The 21290-nt window shown below is 58.1% G+C and overlaps 9 protein-coding genes across 9 annotated transcripts; all 9 read right to left on the bottom strand.

The window, feature by feature from the left end:
* Positions 1–2286: 2286 nt before the first annotated feature.
* Positions 2287–4692, bottom strand: LMJF_34_4620 (conserved hypothetical protein; the record flags this gene model as incomplete). The annotated part of the gene is made up of 1 exon (XM_001686517.1): positions 2287–4692. One exon carries the CDS (start codon positions 4690–4692, stop codon positions 2287–2289), a length of 2406 nt encoding a protein of 801 aa, XP_001686569.1.
* Positions 4693–5885: 1193 nt separating this feature from the next.
* Positions 5886–7553, bottom strand: LMJF_34_4610 (conserved hypothetical protein; the record flags this gene model as incomplete). The annotated part of the gene is made up of 1 exon (XM_001686516.1): positions 5886–7553. One exon carries the CDS (start codon positions 7551–7553, stop codon positions 5886–5888), a length of 1668 nt encoding a protein of 555 aa, XP_001686568.1.
* Positions 7554–8341: 788 nt separating this feature from the next.
* On the bottom strand, positions 8342–9181 carry LMJF_34_4600 (putative 1,2-Dihydroxy-3-keto-5-methylthiopentene dioxygenase; the record flags this gene model as incomplete). Its single annotated transcript, XM_001686515.1, has 1 exon — positions 8342–9181. One exon carries the CDS (start codon positions 9179–9181, stop codon positions 8342–8344), a length of 840 nt encoding a protein of 279 aa, XP_001686567.1.
* Positions 9182–9897: 716 nt separating this feature from the next.
* LMJF_34_4590 (conserved hypothetical protein) lies at positions 9898–10974 on the bottom strand (the record flags this gene model as incomplete). Its single annotated transcript, XM_001686514.1, has 1 exon — positions 9898–10974. The coding sequence occupies one exon, from the start codon at positions 10972–10974 to the stop codon at positions 9898–9900; it is 1077 nt and encodes a 358-aa protein (XP_001686566.1).
* Positions 10975–12635: 1661 nt separating this feature from the next.
* Positions 12636–13613, bottom strand: LMJF_34_4580 (conserved hypothetical protein; the record flags this gene model as incomplete). The annotated part of the gene is made up of 1 exon (XM_001686513.1): positions 12636–13613. The coding sequence occupies one exon, from the start codon at positions 13611–13613 to the stop codon at positions 12636–12638; it is 978 nt and encodes a 325-aa protein (XP_001686565.1).
* Positions 13614–14659: 1046 nt separating this feature from the next.
* On the bottom strand, positions 14660–15019 carry LMJF_34_4570 (conserved hypothetical protein; the record flags this gene model as incomplete). The annotated part of the gene is made up of 1 exon (XM_001686512.1): positions 14660–15019. One exon carries the CDS (start codon positions 15017–15019, stop codon positions 14660–14662), a length of 360 nt encoding a protein of 119 aa, XP_001686564.1.
* A 1551-nt stretch (positions 15020–16570) lies between these two features.
* LMJF_34_4560 (RNA-binding protein-like protein) lies at positions 16571–17743 on the bottom strand (the record flags this gene model as incomplete). The annotated part of the gene is made up of 1 exon (XM_001686511.1): positions 16571–17743. One exon carries the CDS (start codon positions 17741–17743, stop codon positions 16571–16573), a length of 1173 nt encoding a protein of 390 aa, XP_001686563.1.
* Positions 17744–18836: 1093 nt separating this feature from the next.
* On the bottom strand, positions 18837–19919 carry LMJF_34_4550 (cell differentiation protein-like protein; the record flags this gene model as incomplete). The annotated part of the gene is made up of 1 exon (XM_001686510.1): positions 18837–19919. The coding sequence occupies one exon, from the start codon at positions 19917–19919 to the stop codon at positions 18837–18839; it is 1083 nt and encodes a 360-aa protein (XP_001686562.1).
* Positions 19920–20493: 574 nt separating this feature from the next.
* On the bottom strand, positions 20494–20820 carry LMJF_34_4540 (conserved hypothetical protein; the record flags this gene model as incomplete). The annotated part of the gene is made up of 1 exon (XM_001686509.1): positions 20494–20820. One exon carries the CDS (start codon positions 20818–20820, stop codon positions 20494–20496), a length of 327 nt encoding a protein of 108 aa, XP_001686561.1.
* Positions 20821–21290: the final 470 nt, after the last annotated feature.

Genomic DNA, 21290 nt, shown 5'->3' with positions numbered 1-21290 from the left:
CCTAACCCTAACCCTAACCCTAACCCTAACCCTAACCCTAACCCTAACCCTAACCCTAACCCTAACCCTAACCCTAACCCTAACCCTAACCCTAACCCTAACCCTAACCCTAACCCTAACCCTAACCCTAACCCTAACCCTAACCCTAACCCTAACCCTAACCCTAACCCTAACCCTAACCCTAACCCTAACCCTAACCCTAACCCTAACCCTAACCCTAACCCTAACCCTAACCCTAACCCTAACCCTAACCCTAACCCTAACCCTAACCCTAACCAGTACAGTAGCACACCCGTACACCAGTACAGTAGTACACCGTCACGCACCCGTCCAGGTGGAGAGGGTGTCGCTGTGCAAGGAATCAGTGGAGATATAAACCCTAACCCTAACCCTAACCCTAACCAGTACAGTAGCACACCCGTACACCAGTACAGTAGTACACCGTCACGCACCCGTCCAGGTGGAGAGGGTGTCGCTGTGCAAGGAATCAGTGGAGATATAAACCCTAACCCTAACCCTAACCCTAACCCTAACCCTAACCCTAACCCTAACCCTAACCCTAACCCTAACCCTAACCCTAACCCTAACCCTAACCCTAACCCTAACCCTAACCCTAACCAGTACAGTAGCACACCCGTACACCAGTACAGTAGTACACCGTCACGCACCCGTCCAGGTGGAGAGGGTGTCGCTGTGCAAGGAATCAGTGGAGATATAAACCCTGACCCTGACCCTGACCCTGACCCGATCACGTACACTTACGCTTTTGGCGGTGGAGAGTGCGCTGTCGTGGGCTGCTCTGAAGCGCTCAACTTCGAATGCGCACTGGAGTGTTGACGTATCAGTCGCGTCTTTGATTTGGGCGCGTTCTGGAAGCAGCGAGAGTGCTTGTCTGCCTTGTTGCTCGCGAGGTGCGCTACTCCTCTGTGCAGGGAAGGGAAGTCCTTGAGAGATCCGCACTAGCGCATTGTTTAAAGGTGGTCGACAAGGTGGATAACAGCGCGCAAGCTCACCCTGCTAGGGAGGGGGCAAACGCACTCGTCGCGACAGGCGGCTGCCGATGGATGCGGCCAGCTGGTGCTAGCTGCTCTGCTGTCATGCGATCCGTGGACACCGTGACACCGCAGCGGGGATGTGAAAGAGAGAGGAGGCATTTCCACTCCGCAGAGAGTGTCTGCCTTCCGTACACGAGCTCCTCATCGCGGGTGGGCGATTGCAAAGGCGAACGGTCTGCGGTGCCGACGCCAGGCAGCGCAAAAAAATGCCACGGCTCGCGGCGGTCAGCACGCTTGTGCGGCGCCGTTTCATCACAAGTTGATGGGCGGCACCAAAAATGATCGGCCCTTTGGGTAAACGCTACGGAGAGCGAGCGGGACTTCAGTACGCCCTCATCTTCCCTCGACGTACGTCTGCTGAGACTTTTGTGGACTGGACGTTGAAAAGCAGCAAACACTGTTTGGTTGGTTTGCTCTCACAACAGCAGCAAAAATAGTATACAATAAGAGTATCGAGTGAATCGTCTCCCGCACATCGCCAACAGAGGAGGACGATGACTTTTCAGACAGCGACGGAGAGAGTAGAGTCGGAAGCAATCGTGGATTCCATCTTCGAGGCTGGCGGTTCGCTTCATCGAAGCGAAACTGCTCGGCAAGCGTCTTGTTTGTTGTTATGCGGTCCAGCAAGGTCAGATAAGGTGCAGGACGGCGCGAGCTGAGGAGAGGGCCCTCGCGGATAACCGCGGCAAAGGCGAAGAGCGGCCCCGAGAAGAAGAATGAAAGGAGGAAGGGGTGAGAGAGTGAGGTCAACCGGTGGGCGAGATGCATGGTGCTGCAGCTTGCCATTTCCGCCGGGCTGGTACGTTTCCCACTGCCATGGACGGGTATGCGCATCTGGCATTCCTCCATTCGAGCGCTCGATATCACTTCCCGCGGGCTGGTGGGCTTGGGCGTCTCCTTTTCTTCCTGCCCCTCAAGGGATTGCTGCCATGGCGAAGGATGCAAGGGGTGGGGTGGTGAAGGGAATCAAACGCTTGCCATTACTCGATGTCTCGAGATGAGAAGTGAACGGAGGAAGCTGGGATAAAGAAACACGGTGATCAACTTTTTTGTCCGTGGGATGTGGGAGGTGGAATGGCAGAACATCCGTTATCTCCGACCCCTCCATTCGTTTTCGCAATCGCCCATGCCTCCTTCCATTCTTGTCGCAAGCTTTCCAGGAAACAAAGAAGCAAACCATCGTCTACCCACCCCCGTGCATGGCCGGGGCCGGCGGACGCGCCGACGCTGTTCAAGACTCGAGAATCTTGCGCAGGAGCGCGCGAGCAGTGGCGTAGATGGTGGAGATGATCTCCCTTTTTTGTGGTTTGAGGACCGAGCCGTTCTCGTTGCCGAGGGGCATGTCGTCGCAGTAGAAGAGGTAGCGACAGGGAATGGTCTGGCGGAGCACCCCGTTGCGGCGACACTCCTCCAACTGACGTGCGATGTAGCTGCTCTGCATATCAACGGCAGTGCAGCCATGCACCGTCTTGTAGAACTTAAGCACCGGCTGACTCTGAAGCATGAAACCAGGGAGGGTGATGCAGGTGCCGTGGTGCACCTGCGCGGAGCACGACTTGTCGAGAAACGGTGTAATGTCCTCCCGGCTGAAGCTCTTGCTGTTGCACAAGCGAATCTCATCCGTCGAGTCTTCGCCGAAGGTTTGCTTGGAGAAGATGAGCTTGTGCGGGAGAACGACGTCGCCGCGGTTGCCGGTGAGACCAGCAGCCTTGCCGGTGAGGTTCACGCTCTGGATGCGGCTGCCGAAGGTGAGAAGAAGAGAGCGCAAGATGGCCTCGATTTGAGCCCCAAACGTCTTGTCCACGTTGATGATGAAGTGCCGCTTTCCCTCCCTGCTCTTCTTGCTCGCCCGCGCGGCGCACGCACGCAGGCCCGGGTCCGTCTCGTCGGGTGAGATGTTGCTGACGTCGATCAGGTCGACGATCAGCGCCGAGGCGTGCCCGTCCTCCATGAGTGTGAAGCCGTTTGACTGCAGTCGAGACCGGTACGCGTCGCGAATCATCGCATTCCGTTCCAGCAAGCCTGTCAAGAGGTAGTAGTAGCGGTCGTTCACGTTCTTCCAGTTGACGGCACGTTCGCCCTTTCCGATCCCAGACTCCTCCGAGATGTTGTCGATGAGCGCCTTGATGACGGCCGACATGCAACAGAAGAGGTTCTTCAGCGTCCGATTTGGAGAGAAGAGGACGTCGATGATGATGTCCTCCGGCAGTGGCTCCAGCTCAGAAACGCAGAGGCGACTCTTGATGTGGCGAAGGATGGTGAGGGCCCAGTTCGCGTATGGATTCTCGCTGAACACCTTGCTACTGACGCTCTCGACGTGCACCACGTACTCCTCCCTGTGCACCATGATGTTGTAAATTTGCTGCAGCGTCTCGTCGCCCCAGACGCTCTCCAGGCCCTGTAACTCGTCATCCGAGAAGGGTAGCGACGCGAGGACCTCTTCCATACGCGCGTGGGCGCTGAGGTTGTTCTCGACTGGCGAAAGGGCGTTTCGCAGCACCTCGGCCGCCGATGGCGACACCAGGTGCTGCAGCCGCGCTCGCAACTTCTTCGCCTCAATGCAGAAAATACACAAGTTGGACACAAAGTCGATCGTGTCGGTGAAGCCGTCACGCATGAGTACAAGCGTCTGTCCTCCGCCACCAAACGTCCACGCACAGCGGCGTCGCTTCCCGGTGTCGACGGCGGCGATACACGGCGTGGCGCCAGGCTGCGAGTTTGCGGCGTCGGCGAGGAACTCGTCCGAGAGATAGTCTGGAATCCCTTGGGTGAGGATGATGACGTAGGTAACGGTGATGTTCACGGGCAGGCGGCGGGTGCAATACCGTAGAGCCTCGTAGTCCACCTCCTTCCTGTTGGCGTGTTGGTGCAGGATGTTGCCGCTGGATCGGAAAAGGCGAATGAGGATGGGCAGCGACAAGGAATAGCCGCTTCGCCTCCCTTGTGCGTCGGACGCCGAGGAGGATGAAATGCCGAACACAGCCCGGCAGAATTCCTGAAACACCGAGAAGGAGGGAAGCGTGCGAAGGATTTGGCTGGAGACGTTGTTTGCAAATATAGGGGAGCGCGCGAAGAGATCCATGAACTGCTTGCGTGGGATGAGCAGCAGCGTCGTGTTGGAGCTGGCGTGGTAGGTGAACTCGACGGCGTTCTCGAGGATGGCGTCATCGATGCCGAACACGCTTGGCGCTACCATGCTGCCGATGCGCCGGTGGCCAAACGCACGCTTCAGACCCTTCTTGGAATTCATCACTTCAACGGTACCAGAGGCGAGCACGTAGATGTGCTCCAGATACGCCCCTTCCTCGATAATGGCATCCATCTCGCTGTACTCGCGCACCATGACGTCAAGACTGGATATCTCCTCAAGGGTGAGGGTGAAGAAGTGCGGCACAATCTGCAGGAAGGTCTGCATCGACGCTTTTGGCGAGTTCGGGTGCGACTTAGCGTTGGGCAGAAGGTTCTGCGCTTCCTTCAGCGGCTCTGCGCAAAGCAACACTTCGTCCAGGTTGCCTGTCTCGGAGTCATTGGTATCATAGTCCAGGTTGCAGGTTTCGGCACAGTAGTGCACGGCGGTGTCTGTGGGCTTTGTCATCAGCTGCTGGATGGCACAAGCGTCGCTCGGTGAAGTGCTCATGGTGACGATGAGGAGAAGTGCGGGTGTGTAGGGGGGGGGGGAGGACTGCGACAGAGAGCTTGCGCTGGTGGTAGCAGGTGAGCCGATAGAAATGCACAAAAAACCCGCAGCCAAAGGGTGAACGATACGAAGAGTCACAAAGGGCACTCAGGAGAAAGGGATGGGGGGGGGGGGGGCTCTGGTTTCTTTGGTTGCGTTTTGCTGGTCACTGTGAGAGGACTGTTAACGACCGAGGTCGAGCGGCAAAAGAGAAGGAGAATTACGAAACAAGATGAAAGTTGAAGTAGCGCGCTCATGCGCACACCATCGCAACCCGAAAGGCACACGAGACGAGATGGGTGAAAAAGCGAGGATGACGTCGGAATTCGATCGTGCCGATGGATGGCGGTGCCAAAGAGCGAGACGGCAATGGCGACTATCAGCCTGAGAGAACAAGAACCGGGTGCTGAGGCGGCCATCACTGTTTGCCGCATTTTGCTGCCTTGCACTCGAGTTCCTTTCCTTCACGAGGGGAAGAGGGGGAAGAACAGGGAAAGGGGGTGGGAGAGAGCGCCACAGTGCGTGGCATCTCAGCCACCACCAGCCGTGCTCTGTGTGGGGAGGAGCTGAGCAGCCCCCCCTCCCCCCTCCCCTCTCCCCTCCACACACACACACACACACACCACACCGTACCCCCCTCCTCCCAGCCCTGCAAATGCAGCGCCACTGCTGGCGGTGACATGGCCAGCGCCTACGGCGTAGGGAGATCAGAGCGACCTGCGGCGGTGAACAGGCTTGCGCCATCCATACGATAGGCGAAGGTGGCAGCGTGACTCGAACGCATCCCAGGTGGCCCCTGCGCTGCCTGCTGGCGGGGAGGCCGAACCAGCCGGAGGGCCGCATCATGTGGTGACCTGCTCAGCCGGTGGGTAGAGTGTGGCGTGGGGAGTGTGCCGAGATGACGGAGGCGGCGCATCGGTGTGCCGCGTGTGTGTACAGCTGCTTCGCACCACTTGATGTGCCCCTCCCCCTCCCCTTCCCCCGCCTCCTGCGGCAGGCGAGGCAGAGTGCGGCCGAGCTCACGCTGTAGGGCAGACACCACGGGCACCTCAAGCCACAAAGGAAAACGCTTCCTTCTGCTGTGGGTGTCTTGCACCAGCCGGTGCTCGCAGACGCAAGCCGCGTGAGCGGGTGGATGGAGCGACGTGCGTACCTCACGTCTTGCGCGTGGACGACAAAAGCGTGGTGAAGTCGCGGATCTGCGCCTCGGCTACGTGGTGCTGTTCGAGGTACTGGCGCGCCTTTCCGTCGCGGTCCTCGGTGTGCGCGTTGAGCGCGAAAATGTCCACGAGCTGTAGAAAGGCGCGTCGCTTCAACCGAATCGCCGCACCCTCCAGCGCCGCTTCCACCGTCTGCGCCGTGGGCTGCTCACGGTTGCGCTGACGTTTGCGCGTGCGGTGGATGACGGCAAGCAACGCGTGGTCACTGCCGTGCGGCTCGCGCAGCTCCGCTGCCGCGGCCTTCACATGGAGCTTCAGCTCTGTCTCCTCACGAGCCGTGTCGCTATTGCTCGCTTTCGCCTCCTGCTCCCACCACTTGGGCGCCGCTTCCAGCAGGCGTGAACGCGCCGCGGCACCGCTGTCGGCCGCCTTGAGTGCAGGTAACGAAGAGGGGACGTCGCCACTGGCATGGGTGACGAGTGTGTCGCGGTGTATTTCGAGCGCGTGATTTGCGGAGAAGAACGCGTTGACGTCGTCCTCGTGCGCATGGCGCTTTTGAGCCGTGGTGGCGGTGCACGGCGCTGCCGTTGCGAGTACCGCAGCTGCGGCTTCACGCGCACGGCGTACGAGCTCTCGGAGGTGCTCGGGGGATGAGGTGTGGGTGTTGTGTGGAATCCACGGCAGCGTTTCCACATGGGCGCAGGATAGTGGAAAGAGGTAGGGCTGGAGTAGATGGTGCTGACGTGATCCTGCTCCCAAGCATCGGCGGGTGCAGAGCGGCACCGTTGCCCGGGACACGAGCAGCGCTGCGGTTGTCAGCGCTGGCGATAGCGCCACGCCGCGCACGCCGTACACCTCGAGGAGAAACCGAAGTGCCTGGGCAGCGTCATCACGTCGAGCGCCCATAACTTCCTGCGCCGTTGCTAGCGCGAATAGGAGCGCCGCGGAGCAGCGTTCCTCACTGGATGTGAGGAGGGAAAGAGCAAGTGAGGCGGCGCTTTCGTGGAACTGCTTGATCATTGCCTGACCGTACCAAATGAGTGTCCCTTGACCGAGAAGCTCTGCAGCGTGCTTAAGAAGCTCCTCGCGTTCGCGCGGTGAGAAAGCAAGCAGCGCGGGAAACACGGCTTCAAGGGCTTGCAGGGATATGTTGCGCAGCAGTGGATTCCGCGCGAAGGCGCTTACGGCCCACTGCACAATCCGTTTCTGCAGCACCGTCGACAGCACCGACTGGTCATCGTACGTCAGTCCCGGCGCGCACTCGTCCATCCAGTAGAAGTGGGTCACGTCGACGCGGCACATTCGGGGCGGTAAGGGCGCCGCTGTCGATGAGAGGATCCCTGTCAGGCGCCTGTGCCGTGAGCGGGCAAAGCGGAATCGCACATCGTCTGAAAGTGCGACGCAAGAGAGCGTCGCATCCGACACAGATGACGTCATGTCCACCACGTCACCGCGCAACAGCGCCGTCCGCGGCGGGGCTGCCCCAGCGCACTTCGCATCCCAAAGCAGTGCACTCACACAGTGTGGTAGCGGCCGCTGGCAAACGCTCGGGCTAAGGGCACCATCCCGTGCAGTGTTCCTCGCCGAAACCTCGACCAAGCGCTGCGCAAGGTCCGCTGCGGAGATGCCGCTAATACGGTCACTGACATCACGCGTGTACATGACATCCAGTTCACGGGCGGACGATGAGCAGAGAAAGAGAGGGAGAGACACGTAAACAAGCACGATGGCCAGTGCCAGAGACACAAGAAAAAACTCCACAGCCTGGCGGACGAGAGAGGGATAGAGAGAGAGAGAGAGAGAAAAAAGGAGTGGGTAGGAGGTTCGGGTGTGTGGGAGGTGGTAAAGCACGATGTCCTGTGAAGCCGTGCCCGATCAGCAAGGGAAGGCACATGGCGTGGATGGTGAGCAGAGCACGTGACGTCTGTGCAGTGGTGTCGTTCCAATCGTGCTGACTCCACGTCACACTCAGCGTCGGTGGCGAGCGCGTGGCACGAGAGTATGCGCAGAAGAAGAGGAAAGCGGGCGTGAGAGGACGTACACCGGAACCATCCACTGGGAAACTCGATTCTGTGAGTGAGCGCAGACTGTTCAGCGCTGTCGGTCAGCATACCACCAAGTCGACTTTCGTTGGGTGTACTTGAATGCCGTCACGAAATACGAGGCGGCGTGGCACGCTACATAAGAACTCAAAAGTGAGAATAAGACGCGACAACAGTTGTGCTTGGCGAGACGCGTTTTGTTGTGTTTGTACATGATGAAATGGAAGAGGCGCTCGGCACGCCGATCCTGTTTCCACCACTGTCGTCGTCATCAGCGCCACCGCCGAAGCCGCCGAGCAGCACGGGAAAGAGGCCAGAGGGAGGTGCGGAAGGAATGCCGCTCAACGTTACATCAAACACGTGAACACAGGGAAAAAGAGAAATGCGGTACAGAGACGAAGCACGTCATCACAAAAATCCGTTCTGTGTGGCGACGTCGCCCTTCTTCAAACTCATCAAGTATGCCAGCCGCACCCGGTTGGAGTCTGCCCGGCTGTCGGACCGCTTGACGGGTACAAAGCGGGGTGCGTCTTGGAAGCCGCGATAGAGGGCCACGTAATCGTCCTCATCCAGGGTGGCACGGTGATAGATGCCGGCAGGTAGCACGACAAGATCACCTGCTTTCACGTGCACCCGGATCCACTCGTCTTGCTTCGACCGGATATCCAGGAAGAAGGAGCCGTCCATCACAACGCGAAACTGCTCGTCCTCGGTGTAGTGTTCCTGATACCACCGCTCGAGAAAGCTGTCGTCCTTGGCGGTCTGCGAGATTTTGACCTCGTCGGTGTGCTTGTATTCTCGTTCCTTGATGATCTGCCTCACCACGGAGAAGTCGCTCATACTGACGCGGAAAAGGACGACGCCCAACTCGCGCAACGCCTTCATGGTGATCACAGGAGCGCCAACCTTTCGCCCAGGCTTGAGGCTGGCGGTGCTCAGCGGAGGCTGAGACGTCTCGTCATCCAGATACCACATGTCTAACGCTCCCTCCTCCGCCACCGGCGGCGGCACCGGCGGTAGGTCCTGGATCGCGTCGGACCCGAGACGCTTCCACTCCTCCTCCTGCCGTTTCTTGCGCTTTTCCTCCTCGAGGCGCAGCTGCTCCTCCTCGCGACGCTTGCGCTCCTCCTCCGCCTTTGCCTCCGCAAGGCGGCGCTCGTAGTCCTCCTTCTCTTGCTGCCGCTTGCGGTCGCGCTCGCGAATCTCGGCCTCTTCACGTTGGCGCTGCTCCTCTGAAATGCCTTCCATGATTTTACAAGAGAGGGAGACGGAAAAGAGAAGGGAAGGGGGTGGGGGCGGAGGCGGTGAAAAACGAGCAAGCGAAACACGTACACCGACAATGGGACGGAAGCCGAGTGATCAAGACGGCCGTGCTGCAGAGAGCAGCGAGAGCTATACGAACGGAGTGCGAGAGATGGAGACGACGAGAGGTAGCGTTGGAGTGGTGGGGGGGGGGCGAATGGACACACACACACACACACACACACACACACGCACACACACACAACAAAGGACGCGACTTGTGAGTGCTTTCCAAGTTCACCGAGAGCATCGAGGGAAAAGAAGGGTGCGGCAGAACGTTGAAGAGGATGACGGACGATAGAGAAGTGGGAAGGTCCGCGCCATACATTGCGTGTGAAGGTGCCACGCGCAGCACCGTGTAGCGATGCGACAGTGAATGCCGCCAAGATGTCGTTTCCTTCGGACCCTTTGCCGTGTTAGCCTGTTAGCATGTTCTCTTTTTTTGTGTGTGCCTTTGCGCAGCGTGTCAACGGGTCGCTGCTCTTTCGTGTACCCGGAAGGGCAGATGACAGCAGGTGCCGGCGAGGCTGCCGCTGGGGTGCGGGGACAAGGCAATGAAGGCTATGCACAGCAAATCCGCGAAGCTGCGCAGTTTGTCCTCCAACATGACCACAAGCCCGTTCAACAGAAGACAATGTGGGTGGGATGTGACGAGGGGCGGCTCAGATGTCTTTTTCGTGCAACTTCTCGGAGATTTGGTAGATCAGCTGTGCACCGCACACCGTCCCGAAGAGCTTCTTGGAGCATTCCTCGTAGTTGAGTGCCTCTGGTGGACGACTAAGACGCAGGAGTGCGTGGACGACTCTCTCCTGCAGCTCCGCCGCCTCGCATTGGAGGGAGCGCGCGAGGTCGGCTAGGGAACGCTGCTGGTAGCAGAATGGCATTCTGTGCTGGAACGCATGGAGGCGGTTGGGATGCGAGAGGGTGAAGTTGCACAGAAGGTTTACCAGCTTCCAGTAGAGGTGGTGGCACGTCGGCACCCGAGCAGCAAAGTCAAGGGGCTCCAGCTCTCTCTTCAAGTAAAGCGGGCTTACCTGCAGGGTCTTGTGCGAGGTGAACCGCTGCGCCTCAACCGACAGCGCGGCAAAGTCGCGATCTTGCGGGGAGGCGGGCAGGTCTGCGAGCAGGGTGAGGAGCTGAGATGAGGTGAGGCGATTCTCGACAAAAGCGCACCGCAGCCTCTGGCGGTATTGCTGGGCTACTTGGAAAGGTGAGCGTACGTGTCCCAGACGCTGACGCAGTGCTTGACACAGTCCCTGCCAGTCACCCCCGTGTTCCTGGACATACTGGCACACGAAACGAGCCTCACTGAGCGCAAAGGGTCTTGAATCACTGTGCATCTCCTTGTACTTGGTGAACAGCTCGTATGGGGTGAATGACGGGTGTCCTGCGCGACGAAGTGCCGCGGCGACTGCACACCAGCGCTCTTTAGCAGGCGGACACAGCGATGCAATGCAGTTCGCCTTCGCCGCCTCATCGTTGAGGGCTTCGCAAAGTTCTGTGCTCCAGCGATGACGAGTGGTGTCGACATCCACGTTGAAAGACGTCCCCTGAGCGGCGACAGGCTCAGTGTGTCGTTTTCGTTTGCGTGTCGGGGTCTGCAGAGGTACAAGGGCGCATCGTAGCGCCAGAAGGCTGTCTGTTTCGTTCTCGATGATGAGGAGGCGGCGCAGGATGCGCTCTTGCAGGCATCCATTGTAGTTGAGCATGGCGCTCAAGTAGTCGGTGCCGATGGACATGGAAAAAACAGCCGCGCTGCTTTCTGCTCGTGTGAATCGGAAGGGCGGTATTGATGTAGAGAGCCGTGAAGACGTGGACGAGGGAGGAGGAAGTGGCGACGGGTGGAGAAGGAGGCCGGCGGAGGTGTAGTGGCAACGGGGAGAGAGTGAAGAAAAATCGGCAGAGAAGTTGCGCAGGACGACGTGAATGCGGCATGATGGCAGGACTCGCTGCTCCGTGACACATGCATGCACCACTCGGTGTCGAAAGGAGGAGGCGCGTTTGCTGCGGCACACCATGCCAACAGGATACGCTGTCGCTACACCGTTGATTGGCGCTGCGTCGCGGCGCTGCACCGGCTCACATCATGGTCGTGAGAGGCGCAGAAAAAAGACAATAGGGCTCCTTTGTTGCGCTGTTTGAGTCTGTTGTTCGCCTGATGGTGCCGGTCGCATCGGTAGGGGTGGGCGATCGCAGGCATGGGGGTACCCACTACGTCGCGAAGCCGAGAGCCTGCCTCCGGGTACAGTTTCGGAGTCTTGGTGTAGGCGGGCAGATCTGGGCTGGCGCCGTTCCGGGGAGACGCGCACCCCATGTCCACCTTTGTGCTACCACATAAAATCGTGTTGACGATTCGACAAAGATAAGAGGCTGCCGGTTCTTTGTTCGCAGGCACGTGTTTCTCCGCGGGCCTTTTTCGCTTGTCACACACTCACTCCTGTCATGGGCGTGCAGAGTCATGAGAGGGCAAGAGTGCCCAGGATGCCACGGAGTCACGGCAGGGTCCCGCGTGTCCCTGCACATGCGGGCAAGCTATCCGGACATGCCGCCTCCTCCTCCGAGAGCAGTGGGTCCTGAAACAGGCCCCGCGGTGCAGTTAGCGTGGGCACTGTGCGCACGTGCTCTCCACCACAGCTGGCATGGTGTATCCGATTCCAAACAAAGGATGCAGAGGTGAGAAGAGCAGGAGCGATGGGCGAGCAAGGCGCGAAGAGATCCCGGCCAATCAGCCCCACACTGCACGCGGGCAAAACATGCGTCACGTCCTCCATTCGACCAAACGGGCGCAGGAGGCACCGATGCTGAAAGCAGGAGGTCAGTACCCCGAAGTTGCACCATCAGAATCTTGCAGACACGAACTTAGGAGAGTCTCCGCACCACATTTTGGAGTGCCACGACTTGAAGCGAGCCAGGAAGAAGCATGGACTGCAGGCGGGGCGTGCAGGGCCTCAGAGGACCCTGACCTGAGGCCGACCAACTCCCTCCTTGGGCTCATCCGGGGTGCACGCGGACCGCCACTCCCCCCACGCCCCGGCTCACTACCCGCACAGCCTCGATTCCACGGCAGACGGTACGCTTTAGACGACGAGTCTTTAGCCGTACGCCTACCAAGGTAGGTGCGCTGTGGTTGCGTTATGCTCCTATGCGCTAACTTGTTTGTGGGTGCAAACGGGGACGTTCCGGAAGACGTCGAAAAAAAAAAGCGCCCGTCTCTCGGTGCATACTCCTTCACCGTAATATGATACATGCAGACGGCGTCAAATACACAAAGCCGCCCCCTGCGAGGGACACCCTCGACGGAGGCGCAGCGTCACACGACCACGACCAAAAAAAAAGAGAGGAAAAGAGCCAGATAGAGAGAGGACACGCCTCTTACCTGTTACTATCGACTGAGTCTTGCTTACATACTAAGTGACACCTGAAGCAGAACTCCATTCTTGCACCCCACCACCACACTGGCATCTTTCATGGTCATGTTGATCGGAGTATGCGCGAGCGCCGCACGTGCCACTATGCGGCCGGAGGACACGCAGACAACAATCACGGAGGGCGGCGAAACCGTGAGACACCAGGCATTACCTGTTTCGGCCTGGAGGCGGCATACTAACACGCGCTCCCTCAGGTTTAACTGAGAGCACACTTTGTTCGAGTTCTCCTCCAGCACTCTTCCGGTGACGGTGTCGAAAATTTGCAGCGTGTTCGTCGACTTCGGGGACGCCACCAACACGATCGAGGTGCTTGGGACGGGCTCTAAGCAATCCGACACCCCCTGCACCCCGACTACCTGCCTGTTGGATCGACACGCGCGCAGGTCCCACAGCTGAATCGGACTCTCCCAGCCTGCACTGACGGCCGCCACCTCCGTCAAGAAGCGGAGAGAGAAGATGCGGTTGGTGTGTGCGGGACGTGACGTGCCATCGGCGTTTACTCCCTCTGTCAGCTGCGCAAGCGGGGTGAGCTCGGAGTCGTACAGGCGCACGATGCGATCGCTGCCCGCCGTCAACACTTGCTTTCCGCTCGGCGAAACATCCACCACCATCACCTCATTGTGTTGCTCGCACGCTGCGGCCCCACGTCGAAGAGAGAACTCCGTACGATCCCAGTGCCACAGCATGACACCACCAGCGCAGCTGCTGCTGACGAGTTGCCAAGCGTTGTTGCAGTGCTCTGGCGCCCATCGAATGCACGTAGCGGGAACGTCGAGAAAGTCCTTCCCCGGGGCCCCACGCGCCACGGCATTGAACGTGATGGCGTTCACAAGACACACTATTCCGTTGCCAAGGGCACATGCGAGAAACTTCGTATCTGGTGATTGCGAGCAGAAATGTATGTGGTGGTCGGCGTCCAGGAGCTGGTAGGTCGCGATATCAAGAGACATCTTCGTGTCCTGAGTCGCCGCTGGAGGGCTCTCCGTAGAGGGGAGGAAGGGAGTTGGCGAAAAAAGAGTGATGAGATATTCTCAGGAGGGCATGGAGAGAGAGAGAGAGAGCATAAAACGAAAGAAATTATAAAACAAAATACAACATAGAAGTCCGCTGAGAAGCCTGTGCTATGTGACGAGAATAGGCGCACAAAAAGGAGCAGATGGGGAGAAACACACAACACAGTGTATGATGCGCTTGCGTAGCCTCGCGCTACTAAGGTGGCGCTTACGCGGTTGTCGGGGTGTAGCCGGAGACACAACAGAAATGAAGGCGTGATGGGTCTCGAGTGAGCTGCAAGTGAGATGCGCAGCCGACACACACAAATACACAAAAGAAATAATACAGTATTCAGCGGAGGAGGCGTTTTGGTGAGATAAAAGAGGAGAGGGAAGACAGGGGCGGGGAGGCAGATCGCCTGCGCAGTGCGCAATAGCTGTTTGCCGTGTAAGACTGTAGGCCCCACCACCACCACCACCACCACCACCAGTCGGAGAGCCATTGGAGGAGGACGCAGACACATCAACATATATACACACACACCAGAGGGAGAGAGAAGATCACCGTGGAGAGGAGGAAAAAGGATACAGGAGAGGGACGAGCCGGTGGGAAAGCTCGACAGTTGATTAAGCACATTGGCATGTAGGAAGAGGATCTAGAGAGCCCAGGACCTGCTGCGCACCGCACCGCTGGCACGCCCGAGAGGCAGAGTAGTGCGTACGAGCAGAGATGCTTGTGAGTTCACGCCCTCATCGCACACTCTAACGTCCCTTTGCCGATCTTTCGGCCTCTGGTGCGTTTCGGCAAGTGAACGAGGAACGCGCGAGGCGCGAACAGCACAGGAAGGGGGGAGGTGAGTGGCCATGGAGATCACAACGATTTGTTTTCATATTGGTTCACTCTTTGCAGCAATTCGTTCGTCTGCAGGGTCCAGGCGTCCACGCAGCACTGTAGTCGGGCACTGTAGCGCGTGCGTGTGAAATGTATGGTAGCCCACGCGAGGTCAAAGAGAGTAAAGGATGGTCTTGCGCCCGCAGGCAAAGTACATGGTGACGATGGTCATGATACCGGAGTACATGATCATTTCCCCGTTCTGCATTGGTTTCTCAAAGGTGTGAAGAACGCAAGCAATGGCGAAGCAGAGGAGTGTCAGGGTGAAAAAGGCGTGACACACGCCCATGGAAAAGTAGAGGAACGCCATGAGGAGCCACCGAATGTCCTTCACTATGAGCCGGCGGCACGCAAAGAGGCCGAATATGACGTAAAAGATCCCCGTTGTAATACACGAGAGAAAGATGAGGCGACCCCACACCGAGGCGAGCCCGTGATCCTCATCTGAGTACCCCAAGAAGTTCGACCCCATGGTTCAGCGCAAGGGGACAACAAGGATAAACCGTCGCTTCCGCTTGCTTCAACACCGATGGAGGAGAAGAAAGGTGGAGACGCGGAGAATGGTGGAGACATACACAGAGAAAGAGAGAGAGAGAGAGAGAGAGAGACGAGAGAGTTATGGGCAAACCGAGTTGATGGATCGGCGCTGGCGGCGCGGAGGAGGCGAGATGGGCTGCAGAAGCAGGCGCTTTCTCACGAGAAGGTCGCGCGCTTCTCCAGAGCAGCACGAATGCTGTTGTCGCAGCACTCCGTCACCGCCCGAGGCTGGGAGGGAAGGAGAGACGCACGCGCTGCGAAGGAAGGGGCCACGGAGAGGCGAAGGGGTCGCCGCATGCGCGGTACGCCGTACGGCTGCCCGTACTGCTTCATGCAACATTATCATTGGGAGAAGTGGCACGTTGCTCTCTCGAGCGTGCCACCGTCCTTGCTGGCTGATGCTGCCAAGATTCCGTTGATCGTTTCCATTTACATATATGTCGGAGCAAAAGTAGACGCGACAAAAAATAAACAAAACAGAGGGACCAATCACTCTTCTTGGAGTCCTTCTCTCCCCTCAGTCCCTTACAACGGTGCGCCACAAACGCGCCGACTCACGGGGACACAAACAGATATGCACACAGCTTAGCAATACGGTGAAGAGCGAAACGATGAAAAAGAGGAGGAGGAAAAGAACGAGCGAGATGCTCCCCTTAAGAGGGACCTGGACGAGAGAAAACCAACGAGAGGTGGATGTGTGAAGGTAGCAGTGGCAAAGGGGCGTTGCCTACGGTGTGACGCAGTGGTCAGAGCCCCTCCGACAAAAACAAACAAACAAAAAAAACGAAACATCCGCGTGAATGCTTGCAATCATCCGTCTGAAGAAACCAGTTACGAGTCTGCATGCGTCGCAACGCTGCGTTGGTGATGTGTGACAGTCTGACGCATGTAAACCGCGAGAGCTGTTCAGGGTAACGCTGCAACAACGCAATGCACACACGCATATACATACACACACACACACACACACACACACACACATGTGCGCACGAAAAGCAAGCAGGGCGAAAGGAGAGATCAGTGAGGTGACGCCTCAGCCAACTGCGGCATCCTGCATCACAGGCGCGCGCACGCCATCTCCTTCCACGTTGCTGTCACTCATTTTGCTACTCGCATGTGAAGCAGCACACTCTGCAACCCACCCATTAGTCCGCGTACGCGCACGCACGCGTGCGAATTCATCGAGACAAGCCTCACCAGCCCCTTCTTGTCGACACTGACGGTTACATTACTTGGAACATCACTTGTCCCTCTCAATCCTTTGCGCTTCGGTAGAGAAGCGAGCATTCGCTTGTTCACTATTTTCCCTTTTAGGTGAGCTTCACTTTTACCATTTCCGTTCCCACACAACAACGGTTCCTTGTGTTGGCAGTAGCACTCCAGCCATGTGTATCCGTGCCTGCGCAAGCGAGCGCGTGCGCGCTGGCGCTCCCGCTGCTGTGGCTCCTTGCTCGTGCTCGCTCACGAAAACAACAAGAAGTGGGCGCTACGCGTAAATACCGACCGCCAACAACTGCCCTGTCGGAAAGAGCGAGCCGTTCAGCTGTTGCACCACCAGTGCATGCTTCGTCACGTCTCGTAGGCGCACCGCGATGCCGGTGTCATTATCTAGTTTTTTGACTGCCTCCACCTCACCGTAGGACTGCAGCATAAGACGCAGCAACTCCTCTGTCAACGGCGGGCCGCTAAAGTGCAAGTCGCCTTTTTGAGGAAGCGGAATCGGTGCTGGGATAGGCACTGCAGATGCCGAGTAGAAGGGTGGTATGGTCTGGTAGATGGGCTGGGGGTAGACGATCTGCGTCGGGGCACCCGTAGTGGCTGGTGTTGGCGAGTACACCATCGAAAACGGCATCGCGTTCATCACTGGAAACGCCTGCGGAGACGGGATAAGGGAGAGTGGCGGCGAAAACCCCGGGTAGGGCGAAGGGAGGGAGCTGGGGGTGTTGCCGCCGCGATACTGTGGTGACGGGAGCCAGTGCCGCTGGCGATTGCGGTTGCGCTCTTGCCGCATCTGCCGCACCTCGGCCGACTCCGAGTACTTCACTTCGAGTTGGTTGGGCCAATTGTCCATGCTAATGGAGTCCCGCGCCTTGATGGCGGCAGTGGCTTCTTGCTGTGAGGAAAACTGAACAAAGCCAGATCCTTTGCACTGCCCGAGGGGATTCATGAGAACCGCGCACTCGGTAATGACACCGTAGGGCGCGAACATCTGTCGAAGGTGCTCCTTCGTCGCCCATTGCGGCAGCCCGCGAATGAAAAGGCGGTCATTAGGGTGGTCATCGAGTCCCTCGTCATGCATGGCAATAGAAACGTGCAGGACGGTGCCACAGTTGGGAGTTGGCTGTGTCAGGTGTGTGGCGTTGATCGCTGCGTGCGCAGACTCCGCTTTCCGAAACATTACAAAGCCAAAGTGGCGGTTCTTGACTACTTTTGTCGATACAATCTCACCAAACTCTTTGTAGCGTTCTCGCAGAGCGTCATCGTCCCACGTGGACGGAATGCCGGCCACAAAGATGTTTGTGGATACATGCGGGGTTATTACTTTGTGAGGGCTACCTTCCGTAACGTTTGCCGGCTCCTCCTTGGCGTTGTCGGCTGAGCCGATGTCGACCCGTAAGGAGGGCTTGTAACTGCCCGTTTCGACGCCTTTGGACTGCATTCCTATGAGGCGCCAAAAGGTCGCGTGAATAGGTGTGAACGAGCTAGCGCTCGACCTTATGTGGTGCTACGGGTGTCGCTGTGATGCAGCGCGCAGAGAGCGCAGAGAGCGCAGCACCCATCTCAGGAAAAGGAAAGAGAGAGAGAGAAGGCAAAACGGTGGATTAGGGGGGAGAAGGGAAAACGTGGTAGGGATTCGAGAAGCCGAGCACGGATGTCGCATACCAGGGTAGGTGGTAATTAAGTATCACTCAGGCTTTCACCAAGGATGTGCTGTGCCGCTGTATCCCCGCACATACTTGGACCTCACTGCATACACGAGGTGATAGGATTCCGTCAGGATAGCCACCAGCGAGCCGTGATGTAAAAAAGGTGAAGGACGGCGTAAAGGGCAGAGTTTTCGGGGCGCGGGGCGGCGTGTAGGGTGAGCTCCTACAACGACACGTGCCCTGGTGTGATTCACTTTCCTGCCTTGTTTGCGCAGCGAAGAGCCCCACGCCCAATAGGCGTGCGAGACACATACATATATATATTTTTTCTTCTGGTTCTTACAACAGACAAGGGCATGGACCAGCCCACGCCGTTCAGGTGCACACTCGCTCCCACAAAACCGCAATCTGCTCAGGACGCGGAAATCTATGAAGCGGGACATTATTCCAAGACAGGCAAACATTCACCTACCCATACACAGACACACACACACATGGCAACACCAAAACGGGAGACACAAAAAGAAAGAGAGAAAGCAAACGCTGTGGGGGTCGCACCGGAGATCTTGTCAAGAGTCGTCGCGGCAACTTACACTGCCCTAACGAAGGCGTGAAAGGATAGTTTGGAAGTCGGTGAGAGAGCGAGGCGAATGTTGGAAATCCGCAGCTACACGTCGGCGCGCCAAACCTGCGAAGCACACTCAGAGGCAGGAACGCACGGACGCAGGCAATAAGAGCAATAATAATAATGAAGCGCGCGCGCGTGTGTGAGCGAAGAGGAAGACAATACCGACAGCAACAACGAAGAAGGAGCAGCCGTAAATGTCACACCACGGTGCCCGCTAACGGAGGCGATGGGGGCGGGGAGGAGTGCCCACTTGGCTACTACTGTGCATGCTTCGCGGTTTCGCTGATGCGGCGCGCACCTTCATCTCCAATGTTGACGAGCAGCTGGAGGAGCCACTTCCTCATGTTGATGTCTTCGTCCAGGTACTCCTGAAAGGTATTGTTGCGCAGCTCCTCGGGGAGAATCTTGGGCAGAGCCTCACGCGCACGCTCGTTTTCAGAGAGGCGAAGGTAGCAGCGGATGATGTGCTTCAGAAGGCGCGGCCCGCACACGTGCTCGTTCTGCGGTCCTTTCTCGGCCACCATGCGATGCAGGACGTCGGCGACAGCGGTGAAGCGGCTGGGGTTCTGGCAAGCGTACACCAGGCCCTGGTCCGACATCAGAAGCTTCTGGATGATGAAGGTAGAGATTATCTTCGAAATCTCGATCGCCTGCTCCATGATCTTCAGGCAAATCGGGAAGATCTCTGTGTTGAGGAGGTAGGAGATGATGGCCGGGTCGTCCGCCTTGACTAGCGCACCGATGACGCCAAGTGACGTCAGGCGCAGCACCTCGGACCGCTCTGCTGGGGTGGCGCGCAGAAACGGGTAAAGGAAGAGGCAAATATTGGACTCCATAAAGGGCCGCCGCGACGCGTCGTGCTGGGCAATGACCTGTAGCAGGGTAAGCACACTGCTAACGCGGTTGATGATCGGCTTCACCGGGGCCGAGGAGGGCGTGTTGAGGAGGGGGTACATGGATACGATTTCTTGCAAAAAGATCGCCATGACACCGACGCTGTACCACAGGGTCGGACCGAGTAAGGTGAACTTCTCACGCTTCTTGGACAAGGTCAAGATGGCTCGCTCGCGCGTGTCTTGGTGATACAAGTTCTGAATGTGCATCAGCATCTCCCGCACCACATCAGGGTACTGGCTAGGCTCCAGACGGGCGACCTGCTGCGGCAGTGCCGCCTGCGGCGGCTGCGGCTGCGGCTGCGGTTGCTGCGGTGGACGCGGCTGGGGCTGAGCCACGGGAAAGCGACTATATCCTGCCTGCGGAAATCGCTGCTGCCGGTAGCCAAACTTGGCGAGATCGTTGCTCTCTTCCTCCCACGGAGGGTACGCAGCGGGCGCGTCCATCTTTTGTCTGCAGAAAGCGTGGTTGTGCTTGGTCCTTTGTTGTGTGGTGCGCCTGTGTAGGGGAAGGGACACAGGTGTTGGAGAGAGGGGGAGTGGAGGATGGTGAGCGCGCGGCTGCGGTGGCTCCTTCGTTCCTATTTGTTTGGTTTTCTCCTTGTTCCTTTCCCTTTTCGTACTGCGCGTCGGAGTCTCAGCGGGACTGGGGGAGAGTGAGGGAAAGAGAGAGAGAAAGGCGTGAGAAGAGGAGCAGCAGCAACGCATGGCAGTCAGAACCGGCGCAGCGGACGCCGGTGTTGCAAGATGCGACACACCGCAGTCCTCAGATATAACTGGGTGCCACTGGGAGAAGCAGGGATATAGCTGTTCTTCTTTGGCGCAGCGGTGCACTGCACAGAAGGCATAGGCGACGACGCTGCGGCTGTGTCGCTCCTCTTTGCGCTGCTAGCTGGACGACACAAGTGCACAGCTTGTGCGTGCGTGTGTGTGTGTGTGTGTGTGTGTCGTCCATCGAAGTGATCACGTTTATCTTGTGGTTGTTTGCCTCATCGCTTCTTGGGCCTTCTCAGTTTCGGTGTCATTCTATCTGCGCCTTGAGCGCCAATGACTCTTCCTTGGCGGTGGAGAGCAGCTTCTTCGAAGCGTCTAGGATGCTCTTGAACGCCGAGTACGTCTCCGATATGGTTCGCTCCAAGTCCGCTCGCACCGCCTGCTTCTTCGCGAGACTCTCCTTCAGGACGGCGAGTCGCTCCTGCATAGCGCGCACTTCGGCAAGCACACCCTCGTACTCAGCCTCCTCGGCAGAGATTTGCTCTTCAAGCAACGTCTTGCGCTCCTTCATTTTCTCAATCACAGAGACGAGCTCAACACTGGTGGCCTGCACATCCGACCCGAGAGCAGCCATCGTGAAGTGCCGCTCCGGCGCGAAGCTATCGATAAGGCACGGTAGTCTAGCCGAGGAGCCTGCAGAGCCGTTGCCTGACAGGCATCAGAGGCCAGCTAAACGAGCTCGCCGCTTCGATTCTACCAACCTGCAGGGACCGCTACAGTGAACAAGAGAGAGAAGGGAGCTAGTAGTGGAGTTTTTGGTGGGCGAGTGACGTTCGACGTAGTTGGCGGCGTCGGCGAAAGGGGAGGAAAACGGCGCGGCTCGAGGAGGAGGAGGAGGGAGGCGTGAATGCGGCGGCCGGGAGCGGGCGCAAAAAAAGGGCGGAGAAGCATGAAGGTGCAGTGAAAGAAGAGCTTCAGCGGCAGTGAACGACACGTCTGCACGCAGTGCCGGCGTGGCATTCACTGCTTTACGTGGCACGCAGTTTCCGTGTGAAGGCAGGGCCCATCCAGCAAGGACGCAGATACAGGTCACCTTAACCGCAT

This window comes from Leishmania major, chromosome 34, assembly GCF_000002725.2.
Source record: "Leishmania major strain Friedlin complete genome, chromosome 34".
Taxonomy (NCBI): domain Eukaryota; phylum Euglenozoa; class Kinetoplastea; order Trypanosomatida; family Trypanosomatidae; genus Leishmania; species Leishmania major.
The sequence above is the reverse complement of the archived record's forward strand: the minus strand, read 5'-3'. Positions and strand labels throughout refer to the sequence as shown.